The sequence below is a fragment of the Arctopsyche grandis genome, chromosome 4 (assembly GCF_051622035.1).
Source record: "Arctopsyche grandis isolate Sample6627 chromosome 4, ASM5162203v2, whole genome shotgun sequence".
Classification (NCBI taxonomy): Eukaryota; Metazoa; Arthropoda; class Insecta; order Trichoptera; family Hydropsychidae; genus Arctopsyche; species Arctopsyche grandis.
The window spans coordinates 8,819,949-8,842,920 of record NC_135358.1 but is presented as its reverse complement, the minus strand read 5'-3'; the positions used below and the strand labels follow the sequence as shown (position 1 = coordinate 8,842,920).

At 33.6% G+C, this 22,972-nt stretch overlaps 5 protein-coding genes across 16 annotated transcripts in view; 2 read left to right on the top strand and 3 right to left on the bottom strand.

Annotated features, from left to right (window-relative positions):
* Window positions 1–1,163: 1,163 nt before the first annotated feature.
* On the bottom strand, window positions 1,164–3,067 carry Prosbeta7 (proteasome subunit beta type-4). The gene is made up of 5 exons (XM_077428684.1): window positions 2,848–3,067; window positions 1,931–2,137; window positions 1,719–1,854; window positions 1,487–1,635; window positions 1,164–1,407 (listed from the first exon to the last, which is right to left on the bottom strand). Exons 1-5 carry the CDS (start codon window positions 2,994–2,996, stop codon window positions 1,245–1,247), a joined length of 804 nt encoding a protein of 267 aa, XP_077284810.1. The 5' UTR covers window positions 2,997–3,067; the 3' UTR covers window positions 1,164–1,244.
* Window positions 3,068–3,251: 184 nt separating this feature from the next.
* RpL23 (ribosomal protein L23) lies at window positions 3,252–4,553 on the top strand. Its single transcript, XM_077429165.1, has 4 exons — window positions 3,252–3,353; window positions 3,839–3,922; window positions 3,996–4,123; window positions 4,204–4,553. The coding sequence occupies exons 1-4, from the start codon at window positions 3,341–3,343 to the stop codon at window positions 4,399–4,401; spliced, it is 423 nt and encodes a 140-aa protein (XP_077285291.1). The 5' UTR covers window positions 3,252–3,340; the 3' UTR covers window positions 4,402–4,553.
* Window positions 4,554–5,882: 1,329 nt separating this feature from the next.
* CCT5 (chaperonin containing TCP1 subunit 5) lies at window positions 5,883–9,739 on the bottom strand. The gene is made up of 7 exons (XM_077430295.1): window positions 9,504–9,739; window positions 7,965–8,199; window positions 7,654–7,886; window positions 6,903–7,571; window positions 6,676–6,830; window positions 6,353–6,444; window positions 5,883–6,272 (listed from the first exon to the last, which is right to left on the bottom strand). The coding sequence occupies exons 1-7, from the start codon at window positions 9,609–9,611 to the stop codon at window positions 6,136–6,138; spliced, it is 1,629 nt and encodes a 542-aa protein (XP_077286421.1). The 5' UTR covers window positions 9,612–9,739; the 3' UTR covers window positions 5,883–6,135.
* Window positions 9,740–9,909: 170 nt separating this feature from the next.
* Window positions 9,910–12,458, top strand: Nacalpha (nascent polypeptide associated complex protein alpha subunit). Its single transcript, XM_077429164.1, has 6 exons — window positions 9,910–10,033; window positions 10,661–10,799; window positions 10,876–10,997; window positions 11,079–11,297; window positions 11,371–11,529; window positions 11,603–12,458. Exons 2-6 carry the CDS (start codon window positions 10,676–10,678, stop codon window positions 11,615–11,617), a joined length of 639 nt encoding a protein of 212 aa, XP_077285290.1. The 5' UTR covers window positions 9,910–10,033; window positions 10,661–10,675; the 3' UTR covers window positions 11,618–12,458.
* PIP5K59B (Phosphatidylinositol 4-phosphate 5-kinase 59B) overlaps window positions 12,169–22,972 on the bottom strand; it is a 29,417-nt gene continuing 18,613 nt past the window's right edge. For 6 of the 12 annotated variants that reach the window (XM_077429152.1, XM_077429156.1, XM_077429157.1 and 3 more), the window contains 5 exons: window positions 21,295–21,494; window positions 21,125–21,219; window positions 20,891–21,006; window positions 20,709–20,815; window positions 12,169–13,433 (listed from right to left, as the gene is read on the bottom strand). In XM_077429152.1, coding sequence (XP_077285278.1) covers window positions 13,422–13,433; window positions 20,709–20,815; window positions 20,891–21,006; window positions 21,125–21,219; window positions 21,295–21,494 — 530 coding nt within the window. In that variant the 3' untranslated portion in view covers window positions 12,169–13,421. Of the gene's footprint in view, window positions 13,434–18,163; window positions 18,244–20,708; window positions 20,816–20,890; window positions 21,007–21,124; window positions 21,220–21,294; window positions 21,495–22,972 lie in introns of those variants that run through there. The other 6 variants (XM_077429151.1, XM_077429153.1, XM_077429154.1 and 3 more) reach the window with 1 other exon arrangement.

Here is a 22,972-nt window from a genome sequence, read left to right as displayed (position 1 = left end):
GATTTCGGACAGCAATATTTTGTAATGATCTTTTCTTTTCGCCGATTCTTTAATATGATGTGTACTAACATTGTGTAAATGTTAAATAAAATTACATATAGGTTTTTTTAAAAGTCGGCACATTTAGTGTTTTTGAAAATGATTTTGTACAAGTGTGACTTGTTGTATTTTTATTTTAATGTTTGAACAAATCAAGAATAATTTCTAATGTGATTTGTCAAAAAATCCAAATGTAAATATAGGTCAGGGAAGTGGTAGAGACCTTATTTAATTACATCAAAACAGTCACCGTTTGTTTTGAATATATGTGTATTTTTATTATCAAGGTGACTTTTTCTTCATGTTTCATATTGTTGTATTATTTATTTTATCACGTTCAAGAAAAGCTTTTCCCTTTTTAGACCACTTTACTGCATATGCTTCAATGCTTATGTATCTCGTTTTTACGTGTTCAGTTTTTAATTATTTTTTTTTTGTTAGTCAACGAACTCATCATAATTTTCTGGCACGCCACACAATTTGTTATATGATGGTTGTCAGTAAGTATATGGTTATGACTAGGCGCATGTGTGCGCACATGTATATTATATATACACAAATACACACATACACATACCTTTATATAATAATATATATGGTGGAAAGTAATAATTATGCCTCAACTGATTCCACCATTGTTGAAATTTGAATTTATATGAATGTATATAACTGTATATCATTGTAATTAAATTCTTTTTTTAAATTCCTTGTCTTTTAGTTGATTTTTTCATATATTAAATGAAAAATTTGTATACCATGTTTACCAATGGTCGTTCAGCGCTATGTAAATAGGCAAAACGCCATTGGTAGGCAAAAAGACCACTCGCTCTGGCGATTGTCAGTCTTGCTTATACACTGAGGTCTAATCCTCGAAGTTGAGCTCGATCAGGTTAGAGCTGTATTTTTAGATACCATGCCTAAAAGACCACTGTCTGGAAACGGACTTGTTATAGGTTGTATGTATGTATGTAAACAAATTATATACTGTATTGAACTTAATGCCAATGAGCGATTAAAGCTCTCAAGTATCAAAACTATTAAAACACATCGAGTTTTTCTATCCTCGTCCCATTTCCTTTGCCCGCACATTGATAAAGAAAATGTCCAAATTAAAGAAAAGTTATTATCAAATTGTAATTTTATTTTAAGAAAATCCTTGACAACTTAAATATGTATAGTAGGTATTAATTCCATTAAAAATATGCTCAAATGTAATTCTTGACAGCGTCGGCGATTGACCAGTCACCGCCCATTGAGAAGGGACCTTCGATTTTAGCACCGTCCTTTGTGATGACGGATATTTCATAACGATTATAAGAACGTGCGTCTCTGTAGTATAATACTTCCATGCATTTTTTAATTAATTCCCTGAAATAATGGAAGAAACATTTATTCATAAATGATTTCAATTCATGACGGTCAAACAGTAGCTATAGACTAGTACTACCTGGCTGTATCCTCAGTCAAAACCTTTCCATGATCGAAGTATTCCCTGAACAGAGGTCGAGCTAAATATTCTCCAAAACCGGTTGCGATACAATCATCCTCGTAGGCTGTTCCCAATTTATCAATAGCTCCCAAAAATGGTACACCATCCTTTATAAATAAACGGAATAAATAATTTAAAATTTTGATCGAAACAAAAAGAAAATAGCAATAAAATGATTTTGTTACGTTACCTGCATACCAGTAACCACGTAAGTATTCCAAAGGGGATCAAACTTGCTGCGTCTATTGTATAATACTCTGGTCAACCAACAGTAGAGAGATTTCGGCTTAAGATGCATACCATCATCGAGACATTCCTCGTCAGTGCTAAAGATCAATTATAAAATGTTTCAGCATCAGTTTTAATACAATTAATTTGAGTGGACAATTAATGATAACATACATCTTTCTTTCCATGATGTCTTTCAAATATTGAAAGTCAGCATAGTCTCCACTGGCACCTATGATTATACTTTCGTTCAGCTTTACCAAACGTGGACAGTTGCGGAATCGAGCGAGTGAGCCGTATGATCCCAAAGTATCGGCTGCCATCATTACACCACCGTCAAATTTTAAGGCAATGACGGATGTGGTGGTGGTAATTGGTGCTCTGGAAATCAATAAATAACATAAAATTAATGATACTAAATAATAAGTTGAACATTGACAACCCTATATATGATTCTAAGTACACATGTTTGAGAAGAAGCGAATAATCAGAAGCATAAGTTATGAAGACGAAGGAAATTTTATTTTGACAAGTCATCATTAGCAGACATTCTTCAAACATTGCTGTCCACCTATCTCACTTGAGACCTTTCTAGCATCCTTTTACACTCTTCGGAATTCTATTCAAGCACTCTCTTACTATCGATAGTCTCTCGACTATCTTATGTTCATTCATAGTACTCTAGTCATACCTCATCCAGTGTTTGAGGAATATATAAGCTTAAACAGTACCCAAAAGAAATCAAGGCTGGATAAATATTGTGTAGTAAAATGAGAGTACATACACAATATATAAAATTTGCACAAGCATTCATATTAGAAAGATTCTTCTGGTACATTCAATAGTCAGTGGTGAAACAACAGTGATAATAACATGGTAGTTGGAGTTATTATAATACATTCGAGATTTTACATTAATGGCTATTATTTTGGAATATGTACATACATTTTAGACGTATCAAATTTGTCACATAAAATAATCTACAAAGACTGCCTCGATATCATATTGGAGGTTCAATTTGAATCAGCATATTTGTTAAGAAATGCATATATAAAGATGAGTAGACAGAATGTATGTAGATAGATACTGACTGTGAATGTTTGGTGTAATCGGTGAGTGTGGAATGGCGCGATGCTTGTGTGGGTGCAGCGCGTCCCGGGAAGGCCCACAGAGTCCCTGCGCCCCCGCTCCAGGGCGTGCGCCCCCACATCTTCGAATCAGCGCCAAATTCAGGTTGCATCTCGTAGCCGGTTGATGCACGATGACAACTAGTTTCGCTTTTTGAACCGTCAGATTGCCAGTGCTTAAAAATCAACTAAAAATATTCACTTCGTTAATTCGAAATTTTATTTTTACGAAATATAAATCTTGATTACAATTATTATTATAATATATATCAATTATTATTATAATATTTATATAAATAAAAACATTACGATTAATTTTTTGTTGCGTTTTAAGAAATATTTTTACTTCTTTATAATTTGCCATGGTCCAAAATTAAGTTGGCAACACTGATGCTAACAGCGCCATCTGTCATTTCGTTGTGTGACGTGACCGCGATCCACAACTGCAGCCGCAACCATGTCCAAACGAGGTAAGAAACATCCGAATCCATCGGCGATAGGGCGCACGCTCACGCCCTAGGCCTTCGCCCTCCGCTCTACACACACTCCACTCTTCCGATGAGGGCCCCTCGCGTGGTCCCTCGACATACTTTCTTGCCGCCACCACACAATGCCTTCCGCCTTCAGATGAGGGCGAAGCCCCGCTTATCGAGCCTACGCCCCATTTCATTAACATCGACTGATGATCAAATGAAGATATCAAGCATAGATTGAAACCTGTAGCTGATTTAAAGTCCACCGGTAACGTGAGTTACTAAAAAGTTAGGTTAGGTTTTGCTAAACTCACAAGGTATAGGCAAAACGTCAAATCGCACGTTGTTACACTTTAACCTGTATTGTTATAGCTTTATTCAATTACTTTAGGACATCTTTATTTAATACATTTTACCAATAATACATTTAGTTTATGGTACAAATATTGTATCCTTGTTGCTAAACATTATTCACCTTACAGGACGTGGAGGAGCCGCCGGAGCTAAATTCCGCATATCTTTGGGTTTGCCAGTCGGTGCAGTTATCAACTGTGCTGATAACACAGGTTTGTATTTTTTTTCTCATACTTATATTAATTCTAAATTTTATCAAACATTAATGAATGAATTTCTGTATAGGTGCCAAGAACTTGTACGTGATTGCCGTTCATGGAATCAAAGGTCGTTTGAACAGATTACCAGCTGCCGGTTCTGGCGATATGGTGATGGCCACCGTAAAGAAAGGAAAGCCAGAACTAAGAAAAAAGGTAACAACATGGAACAATTTCATTATTATATTATATTTTTGTCACTGTGTCTATATATATATATATATATTTTTATTTAGGTAATGCCTGCGGTAATCATCAGGCAGCGGAAACCGTTTAGAAGGCGTGACGGGGTGTTTATATACTTTGAAGATAATGCGGGGGTCATTGTGAACAACAAGGGCGAAATGAAAGGATCGGCTATCACTGGACCCGTCGCAAAAGAGTGCGCCGATCTTTGGCCCAGGATAGCCTCCAATGCGAGTTCGATAGCTTAAAAAATATCCATATTTTTTATTATATTTTTTAAGTTTATTTGTGGCTGTCAGGACAACTTGAACACAATAAAAGCATACGAGATGTGCTTTGCTGTCTTATGAATGTATAATGTACCACTCGAGAAATACAACATTTAACTTTTTCCTTATAATTAATTTTTCATTTGTACCTTTCCACTCCCAGTTGAATTTAATCCAGATGTACATAGTTTGTCTAAAACTTATGATGAGAACAAATATGTATTTTACTTATTCTCATCGATGAAAATTTCATACTATAGATAATTAAATTTAATATTAAACCAACGTATGCACATTTTGTGTACAAATTCACTGACCTAAAAGACGGGGCTCCACCACCAGCTAAACAAGAACGAGAGCATCTTTTTCGACTAATGGATTTTGTTCACAACAATATGATCAGCCAGATTTCTGAGATAAAGGGGTTCTCTAGAAGCAAATTATTGCTTGGTGAACGCTCTCCAACTCGATCGTTATCAAGATTCATATTAAATAATGAGTAAATGTCTGACCGCACTATGCGTATGCGACACGAACGGCAGCATGCGGCCAAATAGTAGCCTTTTGTATCAACTTTGCCATGTTGTGTCGTGCTGCAGCAGTCGACGGCCGTATAGTGCGGTCAGACCTTAAGAACATCAATTAGCTAGGAAACAAAACTACACGCAGAGGTGAGGCCTTGCCTCGTTCGACACTTGCAACAGATCGGTCAACAGTGAAGCTGCTGTCCGGTGACAGTGAAGCTCACCCCCTTCACTGTGGAGCTTCAACCATAGAAACTATCCCTTGCGAATTGAGCAGAGCAAAGCTAAGTTATAGGTGAGTCCACTCCGCTCGCGGTGGAGTCTTACAAAAAACAAGAATTCGTCCAACTGATTCAAGCATTAAGAATTTAATTGGAAGCTTAACACAAAATTTTACTACATGTCCACATGTGGTAAAATTACACCTATGTATTAATTCAGAAGACTTCAAACCACAGCATAAACACATCTGCCAAACGAGAACTTAAGAATTTAGGTCATTGCCGATCATTTTGCTTTTTACAAACCTCTTCTACGTTTCTCTATTTACAAACCTCCTTTATGTTTTTACAAACTTCGCTCACTGTTAGTCTCGGGTTTTGACCAAGTCCTGAGTATATTTGGAATCAAAAAATCCAAAAAATTATTCTTTCCCCAAGCCCTGGCTAAAACGATCCGATTGGCTTTTTTCCGTTTCTACCCAAAGCGAGAATTATTCAAAATTACCATGAAAAGTACAATATGTAAAATCTCCCATCTAAACCTGGTAATGTTTCATAAATAAACATCTCTGTAAAACTTATTAGTCTGTCGATACTTTCCTTTCCACATGTGTGATATTTTTCAGAATCTTTAAAAAAAGTAAAGGGTATATACCATTAATTTAAAAAAAACTTTTGGTGGACATGGGGAAGCAGGGAAATAAAAAAATATTTTCATTAGTATTTTTAATATTATAATTAAATATAATAACTGGTTTTGTTCATTAATTATAACTTAAGCAAAGCTTTTGTTGACATAAAATTAATTTCTAAATTCGGGTGGTTTAAATTAAAATTAAACCCTCAAAACATGTTAAAATTTCGGCATTGTCAAAATTAAATCGTGATAGATGGAAGAATGAGTGCGCGAGATTACAAATGTATTAATGATTATAAAATGCAGAAAAAATCATCCATTATTATCACAATTACATTTGCGAATCATTGGGTGACCGAATATCATCAATCTTTAAAATCATCTTCACTAGTTGAGTTGCCAAAGCGATTTGTTGCTTCTTACTGTTCAGAGATTCAAATACTGATGTTTTACTCATATCACTTGTTCCTGTAACAAAAAAAAAATACACATGTATAAAAAACAAAAATCAAATAGTACAATCTAATATACGACAAAAAAATCCTTACCTGTATTCATACAGTCCACTCCCAAAGCTGGATTTTTCTCTTCGAGCTGACGACTCTTCAATTCAGACAAAACTTCGATTGGAGGAAGTCCACTGCAACGTGCAAATAAATTTCAATATAAAATATAATATGTATGTGTATTTTATTTCATAATAGTCAGCAGAAGAGAAAAAAATACATGATTCTTATTAGTCAGCTAAAATGTATAAACCAATAGAAGAGGTTCATATAATATATATTCTCTGCCAATAAGAATCGAGTTTACCCAATGCCAAGATGATTTAAATGAAATATAATATTTTAAGCACATAAATTGTGGTTACCTGTTTTCTGCGAGCGCTAACGGTATAGATTCGAGAGCATCTGAGAAACACCTAAAAGCGTGTCTTTTAATTCCATCCAATTGGAATGTTTCCTTGGCAATTGCCAAAGAACAGGATATTTCAGCAGCACCACCACCCCATACTACGCGAGAATCCTAATAACACAAAGTTCAATTTAGCCAAATAATTATTTTCTAAAAAAAAAAAACCCCTTAAATCCCACTCACCCTAACTAAACTTCGTACGACGCAAAGAGCATCATGGATTGATCTCTTAGCCTCTTCCACAGCCATCTTTGTGCCAGCACGAATGAGAATAGTTACAATTTTACTCTTTGGGCAGTCTTCAATCAGTAACATCTGATCGTTGGCTGTACCGAAAGTAAGTTCCCTAATATGTCCAGCATGACCGAGTTTCTCAGCCGACAGTTCCTCGAAGCGCGGCACGATACGACCTCCAGTTGCGATTGCAATGAGTTCGATATCTTGACCGCTCACCCAACGAACGGCAGGGAGATCTTCCGTCAACAGAAGATGATTAGCCTCATCGTCGAAGCCCCATTGGCACAAGGCGAGAGTCGCTCCAGCGCTCTTCACTTGTCGCACCATTTCCGTGAACTTATCCTGTTCGTATTGCCTCAACGCTTTGTAGTCTTCTACAGAGCTTACGGTGAGCTTATGCTTAGTCTTGGGCTTTGGCGGTTCAAACGGGCAGGTCAAGATAGCTATTTTAACATCTTTTAATTCTTTTGGCATTTGGGGATGACTCAATGTCTTATCCATGACAACACCTTTCACAACCATCGAATCTTCAAGTTTGCCTCCCACTTTTCCTTGCACCTTGATCAACTCGAAGTTAACATCCCTCTTTTCTAAATCAGCTACTGAAAGTACTGCCTGAAATAAAAAAATAAATGCATCAAAATATCGTACGTATTTGTCAAAAGTACTTTAAAAAAAAAAAGCAAAATTCACATACTTTAACAGCCAATTCAGCCATCTGTCGGTGGCATTTATTGATGAATTTACTAGCAAGTGTGGTCATCGCCGTTTCAATGAGGATTTCATGGTTGACCTTGTCCCACGGAAAATTAGAAGCGACTTCGTCCAAGTGTGCTAGTGCGACACGAGAGGCCTCTTCGTACTTATCGGCAATTTGAATGGGATGTACTCCTTGATCAATCAAAAAACTGGCTTGGTCCAATAATGCAGCTGAAGAAATCAAACACGGTCAGTTTCAACGCAATTAAATCGTAATAAGTGGAATTAACACTCGAGATAAAACAATACCAGCAAAGATGACGACACCAGTGGTACCGTCTCCGATTTCATCGTCTTGACTTTGAGCCAATTGAGCGAGCAATTTAGCTACTTCATGACCGGTGTCCATCAACTTTAACATTGTGGCGCCATCATTAGTCACAGTAACATCACCGTCTGGCGAAACCAACAACTTATCAAGACCACGAGGTCCTAATGAAGTTCGAAGCATGGCCGCTACTTGGCGAGCAGCCAAAATGTTGCCCTGGAAACGAAATACACTTCATAAAACTTGAGCAGAGATTATTTTAATTATAATCAATATTGTAACGTGGGAACATGGGAGAGAGTATCCACTGTCTAAGTGCATTCACGGGTGAAAAATAGACACCCCGGATTAGTCTGACGGGACTCACCACGGTAGACCTGTATGTACCTAAAGAATAGATACATAAATTAATCAGGGAAGCTATGGCGTGCAACTTGTCCGTCATAGGAGGTACACACGGTATATCAGATCACTCTGGAGTGAGCGCTGGTTACATGTGGACCTCTTGAATCATTGAATAGATGCTGTGAAGCCACGTTGGCCTTTCATTTCGATCCTGAACCCACCCCTACGCAACAATACATAATAAAAAAAAAGTTTTTATGAGGTATTAGGTCATTCAACCGTTTGCCCGCGGCCGTCTTCTATGGAAGCTTTGGGCGACAAGTCTGTAGCGCGGCTGTCTTTCTGAACTTTGCACGGGATTTTGAGGCTTATATGCGCCTATTTCAACTGTTTTAAGGTTCAAAATTGGTTGAATATATTACTGAGAGTTGAATGCCATCTATTCAATTTGCTTAAAATGAATATATACCAGTCAAAAATTAGTTTTTTGTGGAACCATACTGAAACCTCGTTTATGTGACGTCACGTCTTCATACAATTATGAAGAATGATTATTTGACAATTAGTCCAAAACTACGAGATATATTATGTATTTTATTGTTTAAAATAATACTTTATGTGATAATTAACATATCTGGTTACTTGAGTAAATATTAAAATCTGTATTTAAGGTCGAAAACTCGATTGCCAAATTCGCGAAAAATATTCGGCAAAGGGTTAAAACATCCTCCCTCGAATGAATGACATTTAGAAAATTTTTAAATTTTAGTTAAAAGTTACAAATCAAAGATTTGTATTATACATACATAAGTAGTTTATGATTTAAGGTTAGGTCAAATGTGAATAAAATAATCAATAATTTTTTTAGCAATTATTATTTTGTCAAGTGGTGATTCATACTAAGTTCGACAATTTCTTTCTTAATATTTTTTTAATTAAATTTTAAAGTATCATTAAAGCACTTTGATTCATTTTGAATAAAATAAGCCATCAAATAAATAATTTGACATTTTGTAGAATTGTGTAGAAGGTTCTAGAAGAGTCAAACAAAAAGTTAGGTTACTAATGACAGAAAGTGAAATGAGAATGGCAAAGGGTGAAGGGTGTGACAAGCAGCATGACGAGGGTGAGGTTATGTCGAGGCAGGGTTTGAAAGGGGATGAAGAATCAATCACCTTGACTGCTTCGCTTCCAGTTTGCCTTTTTTGCCTATCCTGGTCGCGAATGATGATGAAAGGGCGGCCGTACTCGTCGAAAGCGACGCTGCCTGGAAACGCCGCCATCTTCAGCCGCAGTCAGGTTCAGCGGCCGCTAAAACAACGAGGATGGCTGCGGATTAGCAGCGAGCTCGCGACGAAGACCGGCACACACCGCGCCCACAACAATCAGCTGTCAGCCCAAACGCCGATATGCACAACCATTCCCAAACGCGCAACATATGTTCACAATTCATTTTAATTCATTTGAATCGACGCGTTAAAAAACCTAAAAGTATTTTTATACAATATTTTATAATTTTATAACCACTTTGAGTTTATAATATAATAAAATATAATTAAATACTGTGAAAAATAAAAAAATGACATTTGCGCCGCAATTGTGTGCGTACATTGGTAAACCTGCAGTGCGTGTCCGTGCGACCGGTTTTGCTCCGTCTCCCGCTGAATCGGCTTCATCCGAGTCCATCACGTTCGTAGTCGATCTGGTTAGTTTGTTATAGTGACCTTGACGATATTTTATTATACCCCTCGTCCTTCGATCCTCATTCGCCGTCTACTTTTTGGCTCTGATCCCAAGTCGCCGGTCGAATACTATACTTATACATTGTTTATCTAATTTATCTAATAATTTCCTTCTATTACAATGAGTATTTAGAATATATCATTATTCTTCATCCACAGACTTGCTCAACTAAATGAGAACGACTTGAATAGTTATATTATTATTTTTAAATGCAACATAACCTCAAATATGCAGTAGTCCTTGATTCTAATGTTACACGCCAAATATGGTGTACTCTTTGTAGATTTTTATTTTAACATGTATTTCAATGGATAAATCGTATATTTTGTATGCTGCTCAAATCTTTGCATATGTTGCTCAAATCGTTGCATATAATGCTATCATATGTAGAGGTTAAAAGCGTGGATACAATATTAGTAATAACCTCTATGTTTGATAGAGATAACATTAATTGTGTATTTATTATTTGTAATGTGAAATCACTATTCAAATGTACATTCATTCTAGGCAACTTGCTTTAAAGTTAATATTTTTTACCGAACAATTCCTATATTGTTTTTAAATCTAATTATCATTTTTAATTTTTCAGAATTGCTAATTCAAAATGCCAGAACTTACTGAAATCGAAAAGCCCACGGCATCGGCAACTGAAGCCGAAAAGAAGAATGATGCCGCTGCCGACTCAGACAGCGACTCCGACGATACTATTCCAGAATTGGAAGATGCTGGTATGTATTAGATTCAATTCCTAAACATTCCACATTTTCAATGACAAGTTTACAATAATATATCATATTCTTACAGGAGCGCCAGGTGTTGATGGAATCACAAACCCAATTGCTGGAATTGATATGGTGTCAAAAGCCAAACAATCCCGCGGGGAAAAGAAAGCCCGAAAGCTCATGAGCAAACTCGGTTTGAAACCAGTACGAATTCTTTTATTAATAAATCCTAAAAATTTAATGCAAATCGTTAAGCTAATTTATTGTTGCTTATTTTATTTTAAGGTTCAAGGCGTTAACAGAGTTACAATTAGGAAGTCCAAAAACATATTATTCGTTATCAACAACCCAGACGTGTACAAAAACCCAAATGTAGACACATACATCGTCTTCGGAGAAGCTAAGATTGAAGATTTATCGCAACAAGCGACTGTAGCCGCCGCTGAGAAATTCATCGCTTCCGAAGGTCCTCATGGTCAACCCGACGCACAGGCTTCCACAGCAGTATGTATAATTTACAACAATCTGAAGATTTTTTAAATCAAACAACTGTCTTTATCAAAAAATATGATTTTAGTCGGTTGCACCAATTACTGAAGAGGAGGAAGAAGTGGTAGATGAAGCGGGCGTAGACGAGAAAGACATAGAAATTGTCATGTCCCAAGCGGTAGTTTCACGGCAGCGAGCCGTACGTGCACTTCGGAACAACCAGAACGATATAGTCAATGCTATTATGGTAATTTCATTTAATTCATTCAATATAAATTTATACAGTATGTTCATGTCATTAATTCATATTGTCTTTGCAGGAGTTAACAATGTAGTCGGTGAAGTTTTGAAGCTTTTAAGTCACAGCCCAGCACTGAATTTACATAATGTCTAATTTTAAGCGCTTCAACCGAGATAATGTTTGGACTTTATAAAATCTTTAGCTTGCATTAGGTTTTTTTGTGAGTTATACAACTATGACAATTTCACACAAATATCGAGTACCTGGATGCGTACTTGCAAATCTCGAATTTTGAAAACTCTTTCATATCTCAAAACTTCCATGCAAACATTTTTGGTATTGCGTATTTGTAAAATTGAACAAAATTATAAATACTTTACTTACATTTACTATTTTGCCTTTAATTGTAGAATTTGAAGGACAATTATGTTCCTGTGCATTCATACAATTATATCCTTGTGTTTTTGTTTACATTTAATTTGTCTAATGTGCACTTCATTAGTGTGAATTCACAATTTTATATTTGTGAAAACTGTGTACATATTTATTTTTTGTATTATTCGACAGACACTGATACCAAATGTGAATAAATAACAAATCACGTGATTAAAAGTATTATAAAAAAAAATGAAATGTTTATTGTTTACCAGTGAATATGTACATTATTTAATCAAAGGTAAAAATTTATTGTGTCAAGGAAAATAAATTAAACAACAAATAAATGGATTGATGAAATAAGAATTTGCTCTCAATTGTTAACAGCCGTTTTATTTAAAATAAATATCCTACAAACGATAGAATGATTTTTAAAATCGAAATTAAAACAAATATATTTCTTAGAAAAAGTATATTAAAGCAACCCAAGAGAATCTAAAATAAATAATTTACAAAAATCCAACAAGTATCAAAACAAACAATTACATACTAATATCATTAAAATTCAATAAATTTTATTTTTCACCCGAGGTAACTTAATGATCTTCAGCATCCAATCGTTGACCAAACTTGGGTTCACCTACTGATGTCAACAATTCCTTCTACATATTTTAGTTTGGAATGTATAATAAATGCGTCATTAAAATTTATGCGAACATTTAAGACGCGATACAAGTTCAAACTAAGCTTTTATCTACCCTCGTGAGAGGTTCTCCATTATATCGAAGTCTACTTTTGGTATAATTTATCTACCTACATATATTCAATCTACCTTATACACCTTGACTTAACATAAATAAATAGGAATAGCCCTACAACAATCTAAAGACTAGCAATAAGTATGCATGAATTGTCTTTTAACAGAACATTCAGATCAAAATACGCATGTCAGTATGAAATCATGGTGCGCTCCTTATCCAATAAAATGAAATTTATGATTACAAAACCAGTGCAACAAACTGGTAGCGCTTTCGTAGAATGCGTGTAGAGATAAATATACCTGAAAATACAACTTACTGCATAAGATTTAAGTTATTGCTTTCATACTGAAGTTCTTCGCAGCTAGTTCTTTGACGCAAAACTACTCGATTGCATATCAGTTGCTGCTAATTTATTTATAATGGATGATCTTGTTCTCATTGATTACATATACCAGTTGTTGCTAATTCGCCACACTGTATGAGTTATAATGATCTCGTTCTCATTGACTACATTTTTGGTTTCTACTATTCGTAACATTTTTCAGACTTCTAACTACCATCCACTCCCAGAAATAAACTAGCGCTTTCGTCTCCCTGCAGAATCAAGTATGCCGCTCGATTCCTCAAACCATTAGTTAGGACCGATACATACCGCATGTGATTGGTTTCATTCAATTAATATTCAGTGAAATCGAAACCTTCACTAATACGACATTTGAAGACTAGATTGATGTTTAAAATCTAATTCCACCTTGGCCAATATCAAAGATATGTCTGTAAAAAGAAAATAAAACAAAAAAAATATTAAATTCAATATAAATACTGTGCTCGATGATTCAACAACCAGTTGTATTGTATGTAATTATGTGTATAATGCTAATACTACCACTACGGGTGAAATCATCGGAGTATGATTTGCTTAGGATAGGAAATGGTGAAGACGTGTTAAAGCTGTTGGTTGATGGTCATAGAAGTAGAATGCATAGAATCGCTCTCAGCCTCCAAAAATGTTGCTACAAAAACTCTGTGCGGCAGAGTTTGTTCATTGTTTGCTTAACTTCGTCTCTCTCTCTCTTGTCTCTCTTCTGACTTTCCGCCTCTCTCTTCGATGGCTCGCTTTTAGACGATACTTTTGTTAACAATGACCATTCTATGCATTTTACTTCTATGTTGATGATATATGTACATTTTATTTTTACACCAATGATCGTACATATATGCTAAATTTGGACTGGAGGTTCTCAACCGGGATCATGGCGAGTAGGATGGTTTTGCCAATTTCGATAAATCAGATAAATTGCCCAACTCTCATAGGAAACGATTGACTTGTAGTCACAAATATCCAAGTATGACCAGCAGTACTACAGAAATACTTCCGATTAAAATCTTTTCAATCGAGGTCAACCCAAGACTTGAACTCGGGAACCTCTCGTACTACTGCTATATTCGTTTGTGTCAGTCTAAATCTGTATACTGAATGCTCAATTGCGCCCATATAACCAACAAGTACTAAAAATTGATGTATCCTTAGCGATTTTTTATTTTTTTCATTTTTAACCACTTTAATCGCTACACGTTTTAAGACACCCGAATCGATTATTTTATGTTTGTGTTTAGTGTCAAAAATTGACAATACCTCTTGAATATATAACAAACTAAGGAAAAATATTGACTTTTTTCAATTTCATTAGTATCACAGGATATTTTTAGATGTCACTGTGAAGAAACCAAAATTAATTTCGAATCACAGTCTTAAAACTGGCGATTAAATGGTTAAGTTAATCTAAAAACTGGCGATTAAATGGTTAAGTTAATCTAAAAACTGCTTCTGAGGCAATTCAGTTATGTAATCCATTAAAAAAATTATTAAATCTATCCCTATTGGCAGATAAAAAAGGTTGAGAAACACCGATGCAGAAAACAACTATAAGGGGTTGGATTGTGACGATAAATGAATAGCACTCTAGAAAAGACACAATTCTTTATCATAATTTAATAATCAAATGATTTTTATAACTCCACATATATAATGAAATAACAATTTATTAACTATACATCCCTTAAATTACCTATTTATGAATTTTAAACATTAATAAAAATAAATATTATTCAATATAAAATTAAATCACATCTAAAAAAAAAGTAACACAAACATACAGAAACCATATAATACGCTTACATTTGGCATGTGTGTTTATTTGTGTCTGCATGTATGTGCTCGTTCGGAGACGAGGGCAGGGCTGGCTATCGGCATTATTCAAGTACAAACCACAATCGATTCCGAGTAGACTAAAGACCAACAAGACACAACAAGTCCCCTCTCCCTCCCCCCTTTCCCGACATTTCATCACACAGACAATTTGTTCACAACATATAAAAGACATTTCACGTAACAATGAAATAAAATTGTACAAACGGATCAAATTTATGCATGAAAAATATAAGCTTTTGCCCTGAAGAGTTTTGCGGATTGAATCAAAGTCATTCACCCGCTCCATTACTCTTATTAGCTACACATACATACACACAAATGCAAAATCATGGTATACACAATACATATTACTTCCCACTTAAATACAGAGTAGGTAAATGGAAAATTACTGTAAGCTTGAAAAGATTTGAGATTCCATCTACTCGTTGTAAAACACAGTATTAAAATGTAAACATACATATGCGCTCAGCAATCTCCCGCCAATTCAAATGAGAAACATTTACAATTACAGATAGGATACGGGACAAGTTTGATTGGGAGATTAGCTGCATACGTGCATGTAGATCAAGAATGCTTACACGTTAAGAAAAATACATTTATAACAATGGTTCGCTACACTATCTATCGTATGAATGGTACAATTTTCTACTTTCTCGTTTTAACAATTTAGAAATACTTGACAACGATGCTTTAACTTTTTTTTTCGTTTCACTCACATATAAGGCAAGATTCTTACAGCTAAACCACGAGCAATGTCATCTATTAAATCAACCGAGTGTCTATTGTTCACGGAATTTTCAGTTAACAACTAACAGAAAATGTCGTATTCTCTTGTAACGTTAATACCAGAAAGAATATGATTGTGATAATATGCAATTCTTCGTAATTTTGACTGTTTCATCTCAAAGTACGGTCTGTGGGTTGGTCCTAAACTGCTAATATAAAACGCCACATTGGAGACCACACAAGAGAGTAAATAAATCTGCACTCTGATTGAGATACAGCATTTTCATCTAAGAATCTTATATTATAACTAACATCATATGCGGATTTAATTTTAAAAGTGTTTCAACGACATTGGTTGAATTTCACACAAACAGTAGATTGGGCGAAGAAGATCTGCAGTGTTTCTAAAAATTGAGTCTGTATATTTTATGAAAGATTAAAGTGTAACAATTTAAATTACAATTACTAGTTTCATCAAAAATGTTGATATTGGTCAGATATTCAGTCATTATTATAAAATGATTTCTGACTGGTAATGTTTAGTATAAAATAAAAATGAGACTAACCCCTGGTCTAGGTTGCGTTGAAAAAAGCAACACACATACACACACCCGAAGTACACCTTAATTGATCAAAGCCAGGAAGACCGATCGTGGATAAAAATAGCAAACTATTGAAATCAATAAAGGATCTTCATAATTTTTCTACGTGGTGATACTTTGATGGGAGCATTTTCTTGTACATTCATAATTTAGTTTAATCAGTTCCTTGAAAAGTCGTTTTTTTAAATATATAAAGGTTTTTTTTTGTATACAAAAAAGTTGGAAATTTAATATCAACACACTGAGATTACCATAAATTTACACTACATTATTTCAAAACTTTATAAAAACACAGACAAAATTTGATTTCATTAAACACACATTAAGACTGAAAGAATTTTAAAATTAAGTAGATATGTCAATAAACAATAAAAGCACTAGGAATTACAAAGTCATAAGAAAGAATAAAATGGTCCCGGAAGAGACTTTTGATGATTTTAAAACAAATCAAAAGCAATTTTTTTATGTAATATATAATAATAGATGCACATTTTTTAAGTCTCTAAGTAGAATTGATTATTAACAATATACCAATAAATATAATAAGTATAATAAAATGAAATTTTTAATATCACTGGTTGTGAGTAAAACTAAGCTTGAAATGTTGCTGTATTGATTGTTATATGTATTTTTATTCGAAAACATTCAATTTAAGATCTAGAGAATCACTTCGATCAATTGATCATTAATCGATGACACGTTAAGAACAATTTATATTCATCCTTGAAACAAATACATAACAACTTCAATCATTAACAATTGTAATTTGCGTCAACAAAGCAGATGGCTTTTAGACCTTCACATTAGATACAATATTATATAAGATACTTTATAATTGTTCAAACACTTCGTAAACACGACGCAAATAAATACTGAAAAGCACGTTCACCAATCGTTATGAACACGTTTTGCGCAAACTCTTTAAAGTTAGTATTAAACATTGAAAACAGCGTAATAAGCACTTAATATTACGAATTTAATTTATTGAAATTGTTTCACTTAAAACGTACAGTGGTAAATTGGATACATATACATATAAATATAAACTATTACAATGATCGATATATAGAATTTATTTTGAATGATGATCATTTTGTATTAAGTGAAAATTTGGCATACATACGCTGTTACAGTTATGGTTTTGTATTTCAAAATGAATTATGGATTGATTCATCAATACGTGTGGTACAAATAAAGAGGAAATTCTTCTTTGGTTTGATACAATACATATTAGATAAGCATGTATATTTAAAACAAAAATTAAAATCAGTGGAATGACCAATTAGATATAATTTTTATTAAAAAAACGCCTATAAATATAATATTCGTATTTTTTCTAAATTTATTTATATATTTCTTTTGGCACGAAATATGCAGAAACACGATTTTTAATTTTTTTAAATTATTATTCATTACTCTGAATCCTGACAATGGAATGTATTGGACACACCACTGATTTGGGTCGAATTTAAAAGTATTCAGAATACTAAAATTACTCATATATAAATATAACATATAAAAATAAATAGCAAACAATACAAAAATTGTGAATTTAAATTTGCGACTTGCTTTTTGAGCAACCATAAAAATCTTTACATAAAAAACATCTGATCGATGATACATAGAATGATTACTCAGTTCGACGCTTACGTGTGTTCGTTTTACATTATAAAAAAAGTTGAACACACATATGTACAAACCTTACGTTTAATTTACTCGAGATTCATATCGTTAGTAATAAGTTGTTACCTGAACACAAAACGAAGCCGTAACACATTTAGCAATATAATGACAATGATATAAAAACTATTGTATCACACCCCAGCTCACTCGAATACAATATATATATATATATATGTAATGCACAAACATATGCACTTATTACATATCATATTATACATTGTCCAGCCATACATATATAAACACACACACACACACATATTAAAAAAACCATTTACGGGTGTCTCCTTTTTCTCAACCAAATCTCTCATCTGAGATCTCAGCATCATTCGTAATCGAAATCGACGCGATTCTTTAAGCTTTGCTGAACCGTCACAAGCAGACATGTAAATCACGTTACATTACATTACATTACCACCGTACGGCGACGTCCATTTCGTGAGCACAAACAGAAACATATTATTTGTTAAATAAATATACAATAATTTTTAAAATATTTTATGCAGGAATGTCAAAAATGAAATGCAAATTTAGTAACGAATAAATATTCTGGATTCAAAACAAAGCGATTCAATAACAATTTTCGTTATAATACGATCTTAGCGTGTATTGTATAACGGTGTACGAAATTCAAGCTCAAAACATATTAAATACCATTAAGTACACATGTTGATATTATAAAAATATATATGTATATGTATATAGAAAGTCGCCAATCCTATCATACTATTAAAAACAAAAAAAGCATGACAGTTTGTCAACTATTTAATCTCGTGCCTCTCAAAATAATACATCAATATATTGATGAATAATGCAATATCTGAAATCGAATTTGATAAACGTATAATTAGTCTTTCGAGCAAGTGTATTCTTGTATAGATTCACCATTATATTTAGAAAAATTACAGCTTAAGTTAGCTTTGTCAGCTGAAACCATTCAAACATTTCATAAACATCAGAAACACTAACAATTCTTGGCATTGATTCGAAAGATTTTAAAATTTTAAAAAAGAATCAAGGAAAAATTTCTTATCGAATATGATTTGCAAAAAGATTTCTTTTACTAAATGTATTTGAATTTCGCAATATTGTATAATATCACACGAAATTTATTTTTAATTACCTACTTTGTTAGCGTATTCCATATACTTAAGGCTGTAGCGTGGGAGGGGCAAATGAGCCCGGGCACAAGATTGAAAAATATTACATATATATAATATCGCTATTCTGTGTGACTGACTAAAATATTCGTTTCGATTAGACATATGTAAAAACACTGGCAACAAAATAATACGAACATAATAGCAGATCAAAACAAACTTCTATATATACTGTTTGCTACCAATGTTTCCTCTAGGCAAATTAGTCTCTGGACATTTAGCGTCATCTATTGAAAATTTATTTAATTAATTAATTAATTTTTCTATTTGTGTTTTATATTGTTTATATGTAGGTAGTTTTTACCATTGTTTTCATACTTAACAATTAAATTAAATATATTTAAAAGGTATTTGAAAAAAATACGACCGCTTACGGATCGAACACAGAACTGACACATTTCTTAAAATTTTTTTATAGCTTAATATGCTATAGCCCATGCGATGATATTCCATCGGGCACAACAGTAGTATAAAATAATATTCTTGATTTTATTTTGAGAGCAAAGTTCTTTGAAATTTTTGCATGCTCCATATATATTCTCAAAAAAAGCTGGGGATTTTTTAGGGTTAAAAGCTAGGGATGTTAATATGATTAATTAATGTTTATTTAAAATGCAGACGAGCGTCAAAAAGAGGGGCGCCATTCGCCTTGCCTATTCACGAAAATTAAAATATTCTCATTTAAATTGAATTTATTCGTTGTTCGTATTAAATGGGAAAACAGTAATTTTGATATTATACTTATTCGAAAATTGTGAAAAAATAAATGATAATAATAGGGAGAGGGGGAGCACTAGTAGCATGTTTGCTCCAGGCGCAAACTACCCTTGTTTCAATATTTTCCTATATATAATGGTAAATCACGATTGTGTTGACACATGTGAAACATTTTTGAGAAACACGGATTGTATAAATTCATAGAATATTTTGCTATAATGATATAAAAAGTTCATATAAATATGTATAATTAAATAATATTTAATTTATATATGAAAAATTTTAAATAAATTAAATAAAATGAATTTCGACTAAAAAAATTAAAATCATCAGTCTTCCGTAAACTTTACTTACAATATATACAAAATGTGACTGTATATATATAAATATGTATACTCGTTGAAATGTAAATTACAATACCTGCATGTACTCTTTACTCTACGACGGATAATTGTTTTTCCACACATACACAAAACTATTTAATTCCAAAATGTGACACGAACCATCACCAAATTTGATACATACTCATATACGTATGTAAATAGAGTGATACACTTAATTATTCAAAAATGTATGAAAGTGAATTTTGACATAATGATTATATATGTAAAAGGGGGTTGGGTGAGGGTAACATTCACCTATACATAGCAAAATCAACCCACTCATCCCAGCCATCATTGACATTTCATGCATTTGAATAACATCCACAACCCCCATATAAGCCAATTAACAACTATGTCCTTAATATTTTATGCATACGTTCAAATATTTATATATGTAGGATACTAATAAATTATAAAACTGGTACAACACAACATAAGACGATAATACAGAGTGAAAAAAATAAATGTAAAAACGTGGTGCACATAAACAGGGTTTTGATAGGACGATAACCATTACAATATAAATGTCATGTGACGGTGAAGTGTGCAGTATGATGAGAAGTACCAACCATCTCTGTGGTGAGGCAATTAATAGCTAAATCCACTCCAGGGTCGGTGTGCATATCCACCTTCTTGCCTCGACCGTCATGTCGCTTCACCGGTGTCGATAAACAACCTGTAAACACCACGGTTATATTTTCTACTGTGGATACGTTTGACTCGGCTTCGGTCTTAAGCGTGCGTTTTAAACCTTGATCTCCGCTGCTACTAGATTCGGTGAAGCTGGGCGTGCCTTCGGTCCATGTTGGAGTCGATCCTTCGGTGGAGGCTGGAGGTGTCCAACAAACTGCACGCACGTCGCCAGAGCTAACAAAAAAACGCACATTATTAAAATTAAATATGTACAAACGTTGATACAACACCTCGCTTTACGACTGGGTGAGGATTTTATTGCTGTAATGCATAGTTTTAAAATTTATCAAACCTCGAATTTCCAGCTGCTATAGATGCACTGCTAGCCGTTAGAACAGAACATGTCGATGTAGCCGCTGGAGTTAGTATAGAGCTGTCTCCTCGACCCTAAAATATCAAAATTGTATTAGTTGCATTGCATATAATCGAAGAAATACGATTGCATATAGAATTCTAGATTACCCTTCTAGCTAAACTAACACTCGCAGAGCTAGATGTGGTTGAAGCCGAGTCAGTACGAGATGACCCAGCTGGCCGGTGTTGATTCCTAGGATGAGTCAAATTTCTACCACCGGGTGAAGTTCCTCCTGTACTCGTGCTAGTACCACCAGCTATATCCTCAAAAGGAGGAGGTGGTGTGCTGCAACAGCTCAATGGTAAGCCTGTAACGGTATTCTAGCATCACTACGAAGGAAGTACTACACGCTAGCTTACATAACGCTATAAGATCATAAAATACAAATATACGAAATCTTTTACTTTTTTTAAATGTACCAATACATGTACATACAATCTTGATAAAATTAATTCAATAATATAATATTTTCCATGTCAGATACCAGAGTGACAGTCTACTGAAGCAGTATTTGTACAGTCAAATATTTGACTTGATTTAAGAAAGCGCAAAATAGAAAGCTATTTTTTACCTTCTGGAGTATAACTTAGAAGAAAACTCTGTTGTTAAATGTCAGTCGACGGTCGGTGTGTGAACAAATTTTAAGACAGGTTGAACTTGTTAGTAATCAAAATTATAATTGATCAAAACTGTCAACGAACAATAGCACACAATAGGAAATTTACTGTAATATATCGGGATAAAATACAAGGGTTAAAAGAATTCTTCAGGAAAAGCTCCAAAAATAATACAAGATATTTATTGAGGTAAAAAAGGCTACAATTCTTGAAATAAAAGCAAAAGGCCGATCAAATCACACAATTTCTGGTCTCGTTATAAGATAACACACGAAAAATAAAGTTTCCAATAAATACTCGGCAGCACTATCTACAACTGTGGTGCATACCAGATGCCAAGCTCTAGATTTCAAAACTTATCTGAGTTTAGCACTGGGCTTACATCCAGAGCGTATCAAGGAATAGAAGCTTCAACTACACCAGAGTGATTGAGCAATATTCATATATGTAGTAAAAATACAACCGTCACAAAATATAAAACAAATTGTGACGATTCTGTTATACAAAATTTTTACTTTGGTATAATCTCACCTTGAAAAGCCGAGTTTAAAAATATTTTTAAGGATATTTGATTTTTAAGTCATTTTTTTATGGATAAAAATTACAACTAGAACACACATTTCCCATATTACACGCAAACGACTCTTTAATTTATATATATATTAAAATATTAATAAAAAAAAACTTTTTGATTTAATAATAGGGGCCTCCAAACCAAGACCCGCAGGTCAGAATGTTGTTCACAAACAATAATTTCTACAAAAAACATTAAAAGATAAACATAAACTTTAGTTAATTTCTAGAATGTCAAAAAAAAGTAGAATCTGCCCAGGTCAATTCTAGTATGTACTTAAAATATTCCCATATGGCTTTTGTCTTAAAAAGTTTGGAGACCCTTGGTGTAATACCACAAGAATAAAATTATATTTTGAAATTATTTACAATGTAATAGGGACGGGATAGTCAAATTCTTCTGAAGATTTTTTGATAAATATTAGAAACTACCTAGTTAATTGATATTAGATTTAAGGAAGCTGTTTTGTTGATTATAGTTATCAGATTCGATTTAAAATTCAATAAACTAATAATTTCATAATTTTCCTGAACAAAAAACAAAAGAATTACAACAGTTTTACAAAGCAATTTGAAACATTGTTTAAAATTGCTA

What these genes read in the sequence shown, in the direction of transcription:
- Prosbeta7 (XM_077428684.1), bottom strand. Translation starts at nt 2,996, where the DNA reads ATGCAACCTGAATTTGGCGCTGATTCGAAGATGTGGGGGCGCACGCCC. An exon ending in GACATCATGGAAAGAAAGAT is followed by an intron (nt 1,855 to 1,930) that starts GTATGTTATCAT and finishes ATTGATCTTTAG; the next exon opens with CACTGACGAGGAATGTCTCG. An exon ending in TTGACTGAGGATACAGCCAG is followed by an intron (nt 1,408 to 1,486) that starts GTAGTACTAGTC and finishes CCATTATTTCAG; the next exon opens with GGAATTAATTAAAAAATGCA.
- RpL23 (XM_077429165.1), top strand. An exon ending in CAACTGTGCTGATAACACAG is followed by an intron (nt 3,923 to 3,995) that starts GTTTGTATTTTT and finishes ATTTCTGTATAG; the next exon opens with GTGCCAAGAACTTGTACGTG. An exon ending in AGCCAGAACTAAGAAAAAAG is followed by an intron (nt 4,124 to 4,203) that starts GTAACAACATGG and finishes ATTTTTATTTAG; the next exon opens with GTAATGCCTGCGGTAATCAT.
- CCT5 (XM_077430295.1), bottom strand. Translation starts at nt 9,611, where the DNA reads ATGGCGGCGTTTCCAGGCAGCGTCGCTTTCGACGAGTACGGCCGCCCT. An exon ending in CTGGAAGCGAAGCAGTCAAG is followed by an intron (nt 8,200 to 9,503) that starts GTGATTGATTCT and finishes TTTCGTTTCCAG; the next exon opens with GGCAACATTTTGGCTGCTCG. An exon ending in TCGTACGAAGTTTAGTTAGG is followed by an intron (nt 6,831 to 6,902) that starts GTGAGTGGGATT and finishes TTGTGTTATTAG; the next exon opens with GATTCTCGCGTAGTATGGGG.
- Nacalpha (XM_077429164.1), top strand. Translation starts at nt 10,676, where the DNA reads ATGCCAGAACTTACTGAAATCGAAAAGCCCACGGCATCGGCAACTGAA. An exon ending in GCAAACTCGGTTTGAAACCA is followed by an intron (nt 10,998 to 11,078) that starts GTACGAATTCTT and finishes TTTTATTTTAAG; the next exon opens with GTTCAAGGCGTTAACAGAGT. An exon ending in ACGCACAGGCTTCCACAGCA is followed by an intron (nt 11,298 to 11,370) that starts GTATGTATAATT and finishes ATATGATTTTAG; the next exon opens with TCGGTTGCACCAATTACTGA.